The following is a 16489-nucleotide window of genomic DNA, read 5'->3' as shown; positions in this document are numbered from 1 at the left end:
GAAGCTGTTCTGATTCTCCCAAATCTTTTAGACAGAGAGCAGCAACTTGTATCTTTTCACTGCAGCTTTAACTAGCTCTGCTGGCTCTTCCCACATTCCTGGTATAGATAATTTCACTCTCAGATATTTAAGCCAGATCTTCCTCCACCAGCTTCTGTGCTTTTTCAAAGTGCTAGGTAAGAAACAGAAATTTCCCAAGGTCTCTTTTGTATCCTGGAGTACCTGTTGTACCTCAGCCTGGCACCTTATGGGGTCCTCAACTACCTTCCACATGGGTTGTAATTCTTTCCTCTTGTTGCTAATAATTCGCTAGTCTTCTGACTATAGTCCCCTCTGCAATCAGGGATACCATCTTCCAAAAGGCATCCAGAGACCTGGTTTTGCTTTGGAAATAGGACCTTAAAGCTAAGTAATGCCAGATGGACATAACCAGAAATAGCTATGGTGTATCAATAAATTGAACTTTGACCAAACGAAGGATTTACAAGCTTTTCTTCCTGATGGCTCTTTTTGATGGCACAGTGGCTACATATGAACTCACAGCAGTATGAGATCAATCACCACAGGTCTCACTCGTGATGGTACTTCACTTTGAGCATTGCATGGAGATAGGAATCATTTCCTCTGACAGTAAAATGTAGCTATTCCTGGAGTGAAGCACAGCAAGGACACTGTGCAACAATTTAGGAACGAAAAGCCTTTATCCAGTAAGATTTTACCGGCCATGAGGGAAATGAAATCTAGTTCCCTGAGCTAAAACAAAGCATTGATTTCTCTGGAAAATGAAAAACTTAGCTTTTCCTTTTTTTTTTTTTTGGCTGCTGCAAGTCACAGGTGCACATGGGATAGGGCCACATCATACAGAGGTTGGAAGGGACACCTGGAGGTCAGCTCGTCCCACCTCCTGCTCAGAGCAGGTCCAGGTAGGTCAGGTTGCTCAGTGCCTTGTTCCTGTCAAATTTTTAATGCTTCCAAGGATGGAGATCCCACATCCTTTCTGGGCTCCCGTCCCAGTGTCTGAATACCTCCATGGTGAACGTTTCTCCTAATATCTAACCAGAATTTCCCTTGTTGCAATTTGCATCCATTGCCTTTTTTCCTTCAACTGTTGCTCCTCCAAGATGAGTCTGGGTCCATTTTTCCTATGCCCTCCACTAGGTAGCTGTAGACAGCAGTAAGACACACACACAACCCTCCCTTTGCCTTCTCTTCTCCAGGCTGAACAAGCCCAGATCTCTCTGTCTCTCCTTGTACGCCACGTGCTCCAGTCTCCTGGCAGCTTGATGGCCCTATACCACCAAGGGTGGGCTCACTCCAATCTTTCCTCTACCAGCAAGGCCAGAACTGGAAACGGCACTCCAGATGTGGTCTCACAAGTGCTGAAGAGAGTGAAGGATCGCTTCACTCAGCCTGCTGGCTAACACGCTTGCTACATAGCCCTGTACACAGCTGGCCTTTGCTGCAAGGACACCTTGTTGACTCAGGCTCAGCTGAGGACCTCAGGCCAGTCTCCGCAGAGTTGCTTTCTATGTATTTGGCACCCAGCCTGTGCTGGTGCACAGGGCTATTCCCTCCCCATGCAGGACTTAGCATTTGCCTCTGTTGAACTTAATTTGCAACTGCAGACTCAGGCAATAGGTGGCACCAATGGGTGATGTAGCTTGCATTGTCACCGAGAGAGCGTCACTGCCCAAGAGCAAGCTGGCGGAGGAGACACCCGGGTTGCTTCGCTCGGAGCAGCGGCCAGGAGAGGAGGAGCAGGCATGTGGCAGGAGATCCTTCCAAACACCTGGTGAGATCCCCTCGGCGCGAGGAGGAGGGACCCCGAACGGGGCTTCCCGGGGTTGGGGCGGGAGAAAGCCCCTGCGGGGTCACCAGGCCATCGGAGAGCGGGAGCGTGTGGCTGAGTTCTGAATGTGAGTGGGGAGGAGGTTTTATTAGGCTGAGCCTTGTTTTGTGTCGCTCAGACAGCTGCTTCCGGGACGTGCTTGCTTTGTTGGCAGCGCTGACTTTGTGCCGTTGCCACGATAACTGGTTTCATGCCTCTGACTCACTAAACTCCAGGATGTAAGTGCAGGGGGACATTATTACTTGTTGCGTAAGCTGCTCAGCCTCCAGGGCGGTGGAGGCTGACACTCTTTGCTCTTAGGAGCCCTGTTCTTCCTCGTCTGGGAGCGGGCGGTTTAAGGAAATACCTCCTTAAAAATCACACGTACGCTGCCTTAGAGATTGTTACCAAATCGCCCTGGGGACTGCTGGGGTCTCCAGTACAGCCAGCGGGTTCTGCACCACAGGCAGCAGTGGACAACGATACTGGGCAAAAGAAACAGCCAGCCGACTTGATTTTTCATGGAGTTTCATGTCCTTTTTTTTTTTTTTTTGTCTCAATATATCGTAATTATGACACCAAACAGCTCCCTAATCTGGCTGCCTTCCACAAAGCAGAGTAACAAGACTTTCTCTTGTCACTTTTAGTTTTGCTAGATTTTAGACTGTGCTTTTCTTGCAAAAGAATCTACCAGGCTGAAAGAGAACCAAGTAGGATGTTTTCTTTTTCTTGCAGGCAGATGAGACCTAAAAGCTTGGTATCCGGCCAGGAGTAGTTAAAAGTAGCAAAGGTATAGCAGCGCATTGAACTCTGAACAGGGAAATATCCCACAAGCCTCTTCTGGTGCCAGCCCCGCAGCAGGATGAGCACCGCGTGGCTGGCAGCAGAACAACCCTTGAGCTTGAAAGTCCGCTGCCAAGGCTGTGCACCTATCGCTACGCAACAGTCAAAATAAACTATTTTCTTGGCTGAAGTAACACAGCCACTGGTAGGATGAAACACCGCAAGGACACCTACCCAGTTGTTTAGTGCCTTTTATCTAAATTGTGCTGAAGGAGAGACTATTATGGAAACAAATTAGCCTAAAACACAGCCCAGAAACACGGTCTTCCTGTGCAGAGGCAGTGCTCTGAGCCTCTCTCTTCCTGCCCCATCCAAAAAGGAGGAAAAATAATGGCAGAGGTTGCCGGGTGGCTAAACAGCTTGTGATCCCATGGCTGGGTAGTAAATGGTGCTGGCTGGTACCATTCAGACAACACTGTCAGACTATAAGGATCTTTTTTTTTTTCCCCCGTTTGTAGGGAGACCATCTCGTCCCGGATCAGGTGAGTGGAATAGCTGCTCTGTGCTGAGGCCTCCACTTTTTATTAGCACCCTGGTTGGGGCACAGCATAGTCCCTTCCCTACCCTATACAACGACAACAAAATCTTCATTCACGGTTCCCTTGCAGCCCCCTGCAATAGCCCCAGACACCTCTACTAATCCCCAAGGGAAGCTGGAGAGCTTGAGGCACAGGTCAGAGGGACAAGAAGGTACACTACATTTAGGACTGATTGCTCGAGCATTTGAACAGTTTTGAAACATGCTGCATGTCTGTTAAAACCAACTCTGGTGACTTAGCTCCCGCACCTCAAGAAAGTCTGAAACCTTGCTGTCTAGAACAGAAGTAGGGGCACCAGACAGACAAGCTGAGAGCCTTACCCATGGAAAGCTATGGTGGAGGGCCAGTGTTGCCCTAAAAGATGACTGAATCTGTAGGGGAGCTATGTATAAAGCACTGCCAAGAGGGGCGTATCTAGCACATCCAGCTCTCTCCAGCAGCTGAAGACCCTTGTCTCTACTCCTGCTCCTCAGCCCATTCTGTCTGTGCAGTTTTTATTCCTGGAGGAGTCCAGCTGCTACTATCCCATTCACTCCAGTACGTGCCTTAAAATAGACTGGCCCATATCCTATTGACCCTTGTCCCCCAGGGCACCCTGGCTCACAAGGATAGGGACAAGGAAGCCTTGTGATCAGCAAGTCCTGATCAGCAAGGACTTGAAGTCCCTAAGAAGCACTGGTGGATGTAACCCTGCCCCAAATCTTGCCTGTGATCTTCAAAAATCACAGAAACCTCCAGCCCCTGCTGACTCCATGGGATTTGTAGGCATTTGTTACTGCTTAGGCCCAACCGATGTGAATATAAGCCTCAGCGTAGTCCCTTTACCCTTGACACTCCTGTTGTTGAACACAAACAATTCTATGCCTCCCCAGGTCTTTTGAATATTCTCAGAAGAATGCAGTCTTGGTCCCTGTGGCTGTCCTGGGGGTTGGAGGGATGCTGGTTTACTGGCTGAGGTCTAGACACAAGATCAAGACTATTGAAATGGGCGATGGATGGTGGGGCTCAGGCGAAAGACCCCTAAAAGGGAAAGAAGATGAAAGTATCCGTCCGTTCAAGATTGAAACGTCTGACAAAGAAATCGAGGTACCGGTGGCTGGGATGTAGGGAGGGGCAGAAAGCTGCGAGGTGGAACGAGTCTGTCACCCACTTTACTGCTTCAAGGTGATGTCTTGGGGGTGGCAGCAGTGCACTTATATACGCCAGTGCTGCTACCTAGCACCATTAGATGATGTTCTGCCTCACCGTCCTTTATGAACGGGATTTGAGCTCAGATTCAGTGCAATGTCCCATAAAGACTTTCTGAGACCACAGACCCTCCATGCAATCTGGGGCTGCTCCTGCAGAAAGGCCACGCTTTGAGCAGCAGACTTTGACAGTGGGTCTGCGGATGGTGGAGCGGGGTGGGAGGGCATAGGAACAGCAGTTGCACCGGTGGGGAAGGACTGAGGGACTTCCACAGAGGGAAGGGCTGGAAGGGTGAAGAGGGACGGGGTCTTGACTGAGTTGCAGCACCCCTGTCCCTACATGCCTGTCCCTAATTATCTGGCCAACTAGCAGTCAGCAGCGCAGACTGAGATTCTTATACTTCTCTCAGCCGGTGGTGCCGGCAAGCTCTTAGTGCCAAAAACCCTAAAGTGAGTTAGCAGCAAGGCAAGAGTAGGACCCGGTACTCCTGAGTGCCCTAGGGGAGTTGGTAACCTGTAGAAAAATATATTCCCCATATAAACGATTCAGGAGGTCATGCAGAGTATGCCACTGCTTCAGGAGGGCTCGTGGCGTCCCAGATAGTGATACAAAAGCCGGCGGAGCCAGGAGAGCCCGTCTGTGCCTGCCCTGGTGTAGGGCACACGTGGGCAGCTGGCCAGCCTCGCAAGAAGGGCTCCCCTCCACAGGACCTGCACCGCCGCCTGGAGCAGGCCCGCTACACACCGCCGCTGGAAGGGGCTGCCTTCCACTACGGCTTCAACTCCAGCTACCTGCGGAAGGTGGTGGCCTACTGGAGGAACCAGTTCGACTGGCGCAAGCAAGTGGAAGTCCTGAACAAATACCCCCATTTCCAAACCACCATTGAAGGTGAGGAGGTCTCTGTGGCTTGAGCAGGTCTCACTCTGAAACACATGGAGAGAAGGGGGGGATTTAAGAGGTTACAATATTTAAGACAACAGTATGTATAACAGCTTAGTGATATGAGTGAAATATCACTAGTGGAGGCTATATTATTAACAACCTTCTATAGATTAAGACCATTACACAGTGGCAATAAGATTAGGTCTGCTTCAAGATGGGCTTCATCTGGCTCTGAACCTGTGCTAACTAATGATGAGGTTTTTTTCTGCTATTGCCTTGAAGCCACCTTTGAAAATTGCAAAATTTACCCAGATTCTGAGGCTAGAATTTCTCCCCCCCCACCACCCAGTTTAGCCAGGTGAGGTTAGCCAGACTTCAGGTAAGTGATCTGCAGGTTAAAATTCTATCTTGCACTTACTTTCTCATGTTTCTCTTTTTATCACCCACATATTTTGTAATTTTGTCATGCTTTTGCATGTGTCTTACCTGCATTATACTATTCATTTAAGTGCAGCTCTACTTACATACTGTGAGACCGGTTTCTCAGGAGATGGATGCTTGGTCTCCTGTGACCCCAGTATCTGGGGCTGGGATCAATACCTCTGTCTGTATGTAAAAGATGGAACATAGGTACAATACCAGGCATCCCCTTTCAGCTAGGCATCTTCTTGCAATGGATTGATTGTGTAACTTCTGCTATGAATGCTAATTACAATTTTGCCGCCCTCCTTCTTCAGAGTCCAGAGCAGAAACTGTGATGGAACCAGAGCTTTAATTTATCTGTCTTGGATGTGTGGCAGGGATCGATATCCATTTTATCCACGTGAAGCCCTCCTACGTTCCTCACGGTCGAGCTGTTCAACCTCTGCTGATGGTCCACGGCTGGCCCGGCTCCTTCTATGAGTTCTACAAGATCATCCCTCTGCTCACGGAGCCAGCCAGGCACAACCTGAACGAGGGTGATGTGGTGTTTGAGGTCATCTGCCCATCCATTCCAGGCTATGGCTTCTCAGAGGCACCGCACCAGAAAGGTAAGTGATGAAAAGGCTCTGTTGGAATCGCAAGGTTTTTGGAGTAATACCTCAGCCATCCCCGGGCCCCCTGGGCACTGCAGTTTGTGAATGCAGATGCTTGGCTCTGCACTAACACCCACGTGGCTGAGGCTCTGGAGATTTGGAAGGCAATGGTGGCTGGAAGCCAGGTCTGCTTTCCACTTTCTCCACTTTCCACTGCATTTCCATCATTTTGCGTTCAGTTTATTGCCAAGGAGTGAGGCAGAGCAGGATAGCACACTGTGCCTTCACACAGCAGCATACTCACATGCCTCTGTCAGGCCATGATCTTTGGCCAGGGGATGAACACTAGGACAAACAGGTCTCCTGTGTTTCTCTTTACCTACAGGCTTTGACACCATAGCAACTGCTCGGATATTTCATAAGCTGATGAACAGATTGGGCTTCAAGGAATACTACCTACAGGGAGGAGACTGGGGATCTCGTATTATCACAAACATGGCCCAGATGCTGCCACAGTGAGTAGCAAAGGGAATCAGCACAGAAAAGCTGCCTCCAGTTCTTACTCCACCTTCTGGCTCCGTGGTCCTGGTCCTGCCTTCTGTTTGCTCTGCCTCTCATCCCCTTCTGCTTTGTTTCCTCCAGGGACATCCCCACCCCTGTGCATTCAGTTATATTCATATGCTTTGCATTGATATTGGCACAGTTCTCACACTTCCTAAATTTCAGTGCTGTTTGGCTTCTCTTTCACTAGCTGTGGAAGTAAACTCTGCTGCATTTTGATTTGAGACCTCAAGGAGACAGATCATCATCCTAAATCAGGAAGGAGATAAATTTAAAAACAGCGGGAAGAAAAGGAAGGAAGGAGCTCAGCCTTTCAGCAGGTGAACAGTACCACAAAGTACAGGACTTTCCTATCTAAAATGCAGAGTTGAGACTGATCGGAAAAGAAGCACAATACTTTCCTTAGAAGATGGCATCACAGCTCATTGTGTAGCATTTAATGGAAAGCAGGCACCGCAGCCACGCTTAGGTCAGAGAACAGATAAGGTGGGAAAGCTCTTAAAGCAGTTAGATTGCAGGCTGAGCAGCTAGCTCACTGTCCCCCATTGCAGTTGTGCTTCACAGCACCCAGAGCACTGTGACCACATGCGATCTGCTCAAGCTTTTCAGAAAATACCCAACGCAGCCTGTTTCCTACAGCACAGAACAACACCAGATCAACAGCCAGAGCTACCAGCATGGATATGCCACATCCAAAAACTGAGTACCTAAAGCTAACATCATACCAGCTGTACCATTTCTAACTCCCATATTTATTTTTTTTTAACCACAATGCACCTGAAGGGCTTTATGTATTTGGCTCAGTGAAATGCTTCTATCACAGCTCCAGTCAGACTTATTTTCTAGAAAATTTGGAGACAGAAAATCGCTTGATTTAACCTTCTATTCATTAACTTAATTTTAGATCTGTGAAAGGGCTTCATCTGAATTTCGTCTTCGTCAGCAGACAAGGTTTGAGAAGGATGATTTCTGTGATGCTTGGGGCTTATGTACCATGGCTCGTAGGCCTCACTAGGGAAGACGTTCGACGTATGTACCCTTTCATCCAGAAGAATATATATGAACTTCTGCGAGAGTCTGGATACTTACACATCCAAGCCACCAAACCAGACACTGCAGGTAATGAACCTTCTCTATATACCTGTGAACATTGTATACTAACTGCTTATGGTATATAAAGACTTATAGTTGAACAAAGGCCAACCATGTTTGAGAAGCAATGAGTTCTGGTGACTGAATGCAAGACATGGGGACAAGAACTGTGTAAAAGGAAGTTAAAAGGAACAGCTTAAAAAAAGATGGAGACTACAAATATCACTTTTCAAGGTCTTTTAAATGGCATGCCACTTCTCTTGGGGAAAGAACCCCTTTGCAAAAAGCCTCTTAAAGCAAAGCACAGGGTCCTGAAATTGAAGCTTCTAGAAATAAATGTGGGTGAAAACAAGAAAAATATCACAAGCAAGTGCAATGTGAAACTTGCAGAAAGGTAGACACAGCCCTTACACTTGAAAAGCCAGAAGCCTGACATAGTGGGGCCAGTAGGTAAGGAGTCTGAAGAAAGATATGGCCATCTCAGAAAAGTTAAATGAATTATTTGCATCAGTCCCCACTAGCGAGGATTATGGGGTATTCCTTTATTGAAATAATCCCTCATCAGGAAAGACAGTGGAGCTGTCTCAGACTGGTGTCAGATGTGGAGACCATAGAATGAATAGCACCCCAGCCTGGCAATTCACTGAAAAAGGAGAAACTCAAAACTGAAACATCAACTAATGCCTAGTCTGTTGCTTGAACTGATCACAATACCAAAGAAATAAAAGGAGACAAACAAGATACCAGGTTGGGATTTTTTTTTTTTTTTTTTTTTGGGGGGGGGGGGGGGGCGGGCGGTTTAAGAGCCAAACAGTGAAGGTAGCTCCAGAAAAATGAAGACCAGTAGTCTGGTCTCTGATCAGAAAACTAGCAGAACTATTTTAAAGAGGAGAATTGATTTACAGGTGATAATATCACAAGGAAATTATGCTTCAAAAATCAGAGCTCTGGCAGAATCAAAGAGCCGTGGATCCAGTAATGGAACATACTTCATTTCCAAAAAAAATTTGTTGAAGTTCCTTCCCCAGTGTTCTTAAAGAAATTAAACTGCCTTAAGAAAAGGATTAAGTTCATGGATTAATAACTAGTTAACATGAGAATCAAAGCATAGGAATAAGTAAGCAAGTTCCAGGGGAGGGAGAGTATCACAAAAATCTGTGCTGGCACCTGTACATTTCAACATGATCCTAATTTCTCTACATTTAAAAGTTAATGGTTAAGTGAAAATTTGACAGCTATCCAGGGTTTCGTTTAGTCTAAAGACAACTGCAGAGAGTTGCAAAAACATTTAAGTGACTAGTTGATTAAACTGGCCAATAAAAATTGATGTCAACAAAGTCCAAAGCAATATAAGTAGAGGAAGAAAATCATAATGGGCTGTAGTTTGGCTGCTGACATGTAAGGGAATCCATGAGTCATGGATAGTGCTTTGAAACGTCAGCTGGCTCAGAGTTTAAGAGAATCTTACAAACTCTTAAAGAAAGCAAAAAGAGACTAAGACAAAACACTAAATCTATAATATTCAGAATCTGTTGCACCCCTGTTCACCCTGTTTCATAAATATATTTTAGAATCAAAATAATACAGGAAGGGGAAAAAAGGAAGACTGAAGTGACTGAGCAGCTTCCATACAAGCCCTGTACGTAGTCCAGGACTCTTCAACCTGGAAAAAGAAGAGCAGGGATTTTTTTTTCATTCCCTACACAGTCTCAAGAAATACCTACATTATCAGTTTAGTTCTCATTAGGCAGGTTTAAAGCAAAGCTAAAGTATTTTCACTCACCACAAGTTGTGGTACCTAAGACGTGGTACAGGTTGAATGACTAATAAGCTGCAAACAAGACTGGTATTTCTGAGCATCTAATCCATGGACATTGAATACAGTGATTCAGAGGCAGCTTTCAGCCCAGAAAATGCTCATCTCCAGACAGGTCATGTGCTAGCTGGCACATTTTAGCCTGCCCTACCATTGTTGGTCAAAGCATTTACATGACTTCAGTCTGTAGCAAAACCCTCTAGGCCTGCCAGCGCAGGGAAACTGTTGTGCCAATGCACAAACTTACTTTGCGTTAGCTATGTCCACTATTGAGACCATGTTGTGCATCATCTTCTACAAAGTGCTAAAGTCACGCTAAAATATACTTGAGAGTAGGCAATACTGAGTATACTGTAAAACTACAGCCTAGGGTACAGTACAGGAATTGTCCCAAGACAAACCTCTCTCACTACTGAAGTAATCCCTATCTCTGTTTTACAGGTAAGAACACAGATATAATACGCTGTGTAACTGCTGTGTTTATAATGTTTGTTAGTGTTCCCCAAAGGCAGGAACAGATACACAGCACTCCACTGTTTAAATTAGATAAAAAGCAATGAACAGACCACAGGGTCCTAGTTATCCATGCTAAGCAGGATAACTAGTGCTCCCAAATAGTTTATCTGAAATTTCTTTTCAGAGTGTAATCCCTTCATACCTGAATTTGCTCCTTCTGCCACACATTACCAAGAAGCCAACAGGACTTTCTTAGCTCCTAGCTTCTTTTGTATAGGAATTACCCGAGTTTGTAGTCCTGTCAGTTACAGCTGGAATTCCATTGGGGTGAATCTGTCAAGAATAAAGTACTACCAGGGCTAGTAAAATACAGACTCTCTACTGAATTCTCATAGAAAACGCTGAAGAATCTGTGAAAGTCCAGTTTAACTTCCACTGAAGTGTTGCAATGCCAGGCAACTGCAATAGCTCTCCTGTTCTCCTGAATTAGGTTGTGGACTGAATGACTCCCCTGTGGGGCTTGCTGCATATATTTTGGAGAAATTCTCTACCTGGACAGATAAATCATTTCTGCATAAAGATGATGGAGGCTTGGAAAGGTAAGAAAACAGATGCTCTTCCATGAGATGACTCATTAAAAGAATGAGCGTTGATAACTCATGAGGAGATAGGTAAAAGACTGGCCAGTCAAAGCTGGATTTTAAGGATGAAAGACTACATATGACAAGTAGTAGTTTAAACTTATAGCAGACAGCCTGCAAACTACTGCTTCAGCACCAGGCAATTTTGCTCTGGGCACATGGGTGCCGATTAATTTGCTGCTTGAAAACGAGTGGAAAACAAGAGGAAGAACTGTTCAAGGCATAAGCCCAATATAGTGTATTGAGAAACAGCTTCCAATGAAATTTCTTCATCTTCCTCTCTCAACAGCAAATACTCTCTTGATGAGCTTTTGACCAATGTGATGATTTATTGGGTGACATCCTCCATTGTGTCCTCAATGCGATTCTACAAGGAGAACATCTCCAAGGACCCTGGTCTAACTGCTGATGCCAGGTAATGAAGTGGCAGGTGCAAGACACATTTGCAAGTGAGATTGAACCACATTTGCCTGTAAAAACATTTAGATCACTTACACCAGCAAATTTAATTAGTTAAAAAAATCCAAGTTCTTGTTTTCTTTTGATAAATATAGTTAAGGGTCACTTTTCTTTTGAACCTATAATTCACACAAGGTAGCTTGTGGCCAAGACAATGCAGAAGACTTAAAGTATATTCAGTCTTGTTTGTGTTCAAAATACAGGTCTATATACTTATTCACCAAACAAATGTAATCTGTGGCTCAGTTCAGTTAAAAACAAAACAGAAAACCATGAGCATTTCTAAGAGAGTTTAAACAGAATTAGGAAGGATATGGCTTACTGGTGGATAAGCTCAGAACTACAACTGTTAAATGCAAACTTGGGGAAGCAACATGGAGAGCAGTACTTGAAACCAAGCACCTTCTAACAGCCGCTGGCTTTAAGATGACTGTAAGAGAGGTTGACCAGGAAAATGCTGCTGAGCAGAATTCTCCAAGTGATTGATCATACAAATAGGAGAACCTTTTTCTTTGTAGACTGAACCAGTTTACCTTTCCTCTCGAGTGTCATTTGTTACACTGGTACCATATATTCTAAAGTAAACATGAGCTAGCTCATTTCTGACTTTCACAAAGATGTGGCATCTTGCCACATATCACAAAAGTACAAAACAAGGTAAGCTTAAAAATCTGAAACATTTCAAGATTGAACTGTGCACAAAGGTGGCTCTACTTTATACATCTTTTGGGTATAACATTCTTAAACTCAAGGAGTTCCAAATACAAGGGAAGCTCTTCAGCAGAGTACAGACCACAAAGTGGGTTGCTGTGGTGAAACTTCTCCAGCTGACTGCACAGTTACCAGACTCAGGTTTTTTTTTATAGACTTTCCCCAGGACTTTTCAAAAATGCAGTTAACTAATGTCTTCTAGGGTTGGAGTGGACGTTCCCACAGGGATTGCAGCTTTTCCTCAGGAGCTAGTACATACACCACGTGCCTGGGCAAAGGAGATCTTCAAGAACATCATCACTTACTCTTACATGCCACATGGAGGACATTTTGCTGCCTTTGAGGAACCAAAGCTTCTGGCGCAAGACATCATGCGCTTTGTCAGAAAGGTGGAACAGCTGTGAACCTGCAGCTTAGATACATATATAGAATGAAGTTGTTCTGCCACCAGCAGAACCTTTACTTTGAGGGATTAAATAAATCCAATGTAATCACATACAGAAGCCAGCATTTTATTTTGATAATTATTATAGTACTAAACTTGTTAATCAAGCTATAAAGCTCTTCATAAGAAAAAAAAAGCATCTTGTCTTCTTTCATTCCCAGCACCGTATCATTGCTGCATTCATAGTTCAAGTATAACAGAATATGTAAACAGTTTACTGCAGTAACATTGCACTCATTTGGGGAAGAGAGTAGAAAGGAACTGGCCTCTTGTTCCTCAGAACTAAGGCTTCTGTTCAAAAGCTTCTTTAAATACTTGAGTGCTAGCATTCTTAAATATGCGTTACAAGCAGCTTTGGTGGAAATGTAAAGGGTTTTGATCTCCTGAGCACAAACACTCCTATGTTCAAGTTGTATTTAATTCAAGAGACCTGCGATTACATACTCAAGTGGGCAGCTGCACATAAGGCAGCTTTCTTCATTCTAGCAGTTTTTTCCCCTAGAGCTAGCTTTAGCAGTTACTACACATTGTAAACAGTTGTTAATGGATAAGAAGGCAGAGAGAGACAGCACTCCTAGCGTTCTCCAAGCTCAAAAATACCAACTTAATTTCCTCCTAGTTCTATAATCTCATTCCATTCCAAAAGGTTAACATTAAAATATGCACCAAGTGTAGAGTTAGTTCAACCTTTACCCTCCTTTCAAAGGATTTTTACCACCCCATCGTGCAATCTTTGCTAGCAAGAAACTGCAAGCAACCTCGCTACCAGTAGGCTCAAGCTTCTCTTCAAATGGGATAGAGCTATTAAGCTCATTACATTACAGACACATACCCAGCTGACTGAAGATAACTCCAGCAGATAGCTAGTTCTGACACACTGTGCTCTAAGGGTTTGTCTCCCTCCCTCCCTCCCTGTCCCATTCTGCACTAGACACCAGGCCAGAAGGGCTCAAGTTCAGCTTCCAAGTAATACATTCTGACTTAGAACAGGAATTTGACAGGTAAAGGTAGTGCTGAACTTGATCACACTCCCCTCGCCTCTTCTTCACATTTCAGAAACATTTAGAGTCTAAGACTTCTAAGAGGTAAAAGTAAGCAAAAAACCTTACGTTTTTGTTGTTGTTTTAAGTGAGAATAAGCTAGCATATTGGGGCAGGAGTCCTAACTTCCTCTGAAGAGGGTTAGAGCAGAAACTGCTTTTAACTGTATATCCGATTGTCAGGGCTGTTGGACTAAAGGTTAGTAAAAAAAGTAGGAAGATGTGCTTCCCTGCCTACACAGGACTGCTTAACCTCTTTTCATCACCAGTACAAGACAGTGCTAGGTACAAGACCTCCCAATTGCTGAGAAGGCCCACTCTTTGGATTATTAAGTAACTGAAACTGAGTTATGGGGAAGTCTGATTTTATCAAATAGATGGGCAAATACTTGAGTACTCAAGCCTGATCAGACTGCAGGGAAAGGTCTCCTTTTACAGGAATAGGGTAGGTAAGAATGGTTATGGCCTTTATAGTAAAGGCCAAGAGTATTAATAATCACATACATTATCTAGAGGCCCAATCAGCTAATGTAGTAATTATTACCAGAGAAATGGCCACATTAAAACTCAGGAGAGAGAAGACTGTACCCACTATTTACCAGTTCAGTAAGTATGTGACAGGAAAGTTTTACTCCCAACACACTAACTCATCTCCTGTGCCACAACTCAGGTCCCTAAAGAATCACTGTATCTGTGTGCAACTGTGCCTTAAAGGGTATTTGCTTTCAACAACAATTCAGGAGGTGAAGACAGATGAATACAGTCAAGCTACAGGAAGGCAGGAGATGCCCTGGAGAAAAGATCCGGACAGACAAGAATATGCGGTTACATTTGATAAAGTTATTAACACTTAAAGCAGCACCAAAGGTTATTCAATACTCCATTAAAGTTCTACAGAGCACAGGTCATTCATGAAAGCCTTTGAGCGTCACTGGTGCTTGAAACCAGACATAGTCCTCCCAAGTAGAAGTCATATGCTGAGGAGGCAAGGCACTTATGTTGATGTCTCCATCACAGGACAAGTTAACAGTTAGTTTCCTCCCTCGAGTCGGCACTTTATAGTTGAGCTTGGGCCGGAACCAATCAACACCACAATTGCGGTGTCCTTGGAGCATAACAACAGTGCCCATGACAGGGAGAGCCTTAAGTTCACTGAAGACATCCGCAACAAAGAGTGAGTGAAAGAGCTTGCGAACACAGGATGCAGTTTTCAGGCTCTCCTCAGCACTGCCCTCACAGATACCCTCCAAGTTGAGCTCATAGAGCTCCTTGGGGCTCATGACATTGCCTCCAAGTAGAATAAGAACCCGAGGAACCAGTGTCAATCTAAACATTACTTCCAAGTGCTGGAACACTCCCTCCAGCTCCATCAGCACCTGCTGGCACTTCTTGCTTGCCAGGTCCATAGAGGGTGGCTTCTTAATCACATCTCCATCCTGGAAAACAAACCAAAAAAGATTAGTACCTTTCATTATTAGGACATATTAGTGCTAATTCACTCTTCAGAAAGCATGGCCCATCCCATCCCTGAAAGTCAAGGAAGATTCAAAGGGTTTTATGCTCCTTTTAAGAGATACAGGTATCCACATATAGACTCAGAAGATCCAAGAGGAACACAAAAAGCCACTCTATAGCTACTCAGTTTGAATCTGAATCTACATCACACTACTGATGAATTCCCACAAGAATTAGAAGCCCCATCTTTTAAAGACCAACTATCACTCCAAAACCACTTTTTTTTTTCTCCTTAGAGTTGTTTGGGTAACAAACAAAACAGTGATATGCTTTGAGCAGGAAGTGGGACAACAAGAGAGAAACAGTAACTTGTTGAGACCTTTAGCCACCTAACCTAAAGCTTTTTTTTTTTAAATGAAGTTGCAGTAACATTTGAGGATACAGCTACAATAAGCACTTCACTTTAGAAGCAGTCGACACATTAAAATACGAGTTACCGAGCTAGAAGAGCTAGCTGACAGGCAAAACTCAAATGCCGCAGCCTCTGCGGCACGGCCGCCCCTAGGCCCAGGGGGTCCCCAGGCGTCCCCCCCGACCGCCCCCCCGCGCCGCCACGGCCCCCCCTCACCTGCGCCGCCCGCCGGCAGAAGTAGGCGAGCTGCTCGTAGGGCAGCGGGAGCTGGTGCCGCTGGTGCAGGACGTGCTTGAGGAACTCGCAGGCGAAGCGGCAGCAGCTCTCCCGGCTCACAGCGCCCGGGAACACCACGGACACCGAGGGGCAGGCCACCACCGGCCCGCTCCGCCGGGGCCTCATCCCGCCACCGCGATCCAGGGCCGGCGGCGCCTCAGCTATGAGGAGCGGGGACGTGGGAGAGGTCGCTCGGGCAGGAGCGGGAGCTACCGCAACGCCAGAAGCCGCCATTTTCTGGTCAGCGGAAGGCGGCCGGCTAGGATTTGAATGGCCGCCGCCGCAGAGCATCATGGGAGTGACGGAGCGCCCGCCCCCGCGCGGCTTCTAGCAGTGCAGGCGCCATGTTTGGTGGGGAGGAGCAGCGTTTCCGCCCGGCGGCTCACCCCGCCCTGGCAGGAGGAGGGTCCGTGGGCAGCCCAGCCCAGCCCAGCCCCGCCTAGCCTAGCCTAGCCTAGCCTAGCCCAGCCCAGCCCAGCCCAGCCCAGCCCCGCCCCGCCCCGGGGAGCGGGGCGGGCTGACCCGGCCGGCCTGCTTCTCCTGCTTTGGGCTCGGCAGCCGCGCGGGGAGCAAGCGCTGTGGCCGTTGCCGGGGTGCTCGGTGGGGCTAACGACCGCCGCGCTGAGGCGGCACCGCGGCGGCTGCGGCAGGCCCGGGCGCCCCAGCCCGGTCACGGGCGCTGTGAGCTGCGCCTGCCTCCTTGCAGGGCTGCCCAGGGGGCTCCGGAAGACAGGTCAACTGGTTTTCCCCCCGCCCTGTGCTGGGGCCCACCCAGAGCACGTCTGCAAGGTGCGCGGCAGCGAGGGGGCAAAGCCCCGCCGGCCGCCCGC

The 16489-nt window shown here is 46.5% G+C and overlaps 2 protein-coding genes across 3 annotated transcripts; one reads left to right on the top strand and one right to left on the bottom strand.

Moving 5' to 3' along the window:
- The first annotated feature begins 1688 nt into the window (after nt 1–1688).
- On the top strand, nt 1689–12602 carry LOC143158410 (epoxide hydrolase 1-like). Of its 2 annotated transcripts, XM_076334326.1 has the most exons (10): nt 1689–1792; nt 3130–3153; nt 4083–4296; nt 5106–5286; nt 6081–6311; nt 6682–6811; nt 7762–7976; nt 10712–10820; nt 11152–11277; nt 12235–12602. In XM_076334326.1, exons 1-10 carry the CDS (start codon nt 1764–1766, stop codon nt 12434–12436), a joined length of 1461 nt encoding a protein of 486 aa, XP_076190441.1. In that variant the 5' UTR covers nt 1689–1763; the 3' UTR covers nt 12437–12602. The 2 variants fall into 2 exon arrangements, with proteins under 2 accessions (XP_076190441.1, XP_076190442.1); XM_076334327.1 differs by lacking the exon at nt 3130–3153.
- A 761-nt stretch (nt 12603–13363) lies between these two features.
- On the bottom strand, nt 13364–15953 carry MAD2L1BP (MAD2L1 binding protein). Its single transcript, XM_076334328.1, has 2 exons — nt 15600–15953; nt 13364–14952 (listed from the first exon to the last, which is right to left on the bottom strand). The coding sequence occupies exons 1-2, from the start codon at nt 15951–15953 to the stop codon at nt 14422–14424; spliced, it is 885 nt and encodes a 294-aa protein (XP_076190443.1). The 3' UTR covers nt 13364–14421.
- Between the last annotated feature and the right edge of the window lie 536 nt (nt 15954–16489).

Source organism: Aptenodytes patagonicus, chromosome 3 (assembly GCF_965638725.1).
Source record: "Aptenodytes patagonicus chromosome 3, bAptPat1.pri.cur, whole genome shotgun sequence".
Lineage (NCBI taxonomy): Eukaryota > Metazoa > Chordata > Aves > Sphenisciformes > Spheniscidae > Aptenodytes > Aptenodytes patagonicus.
Note: the sequence above shows the minus strand (reverse complement) of the source record. Positions and strands in the feature narration are given on the sequence as shown.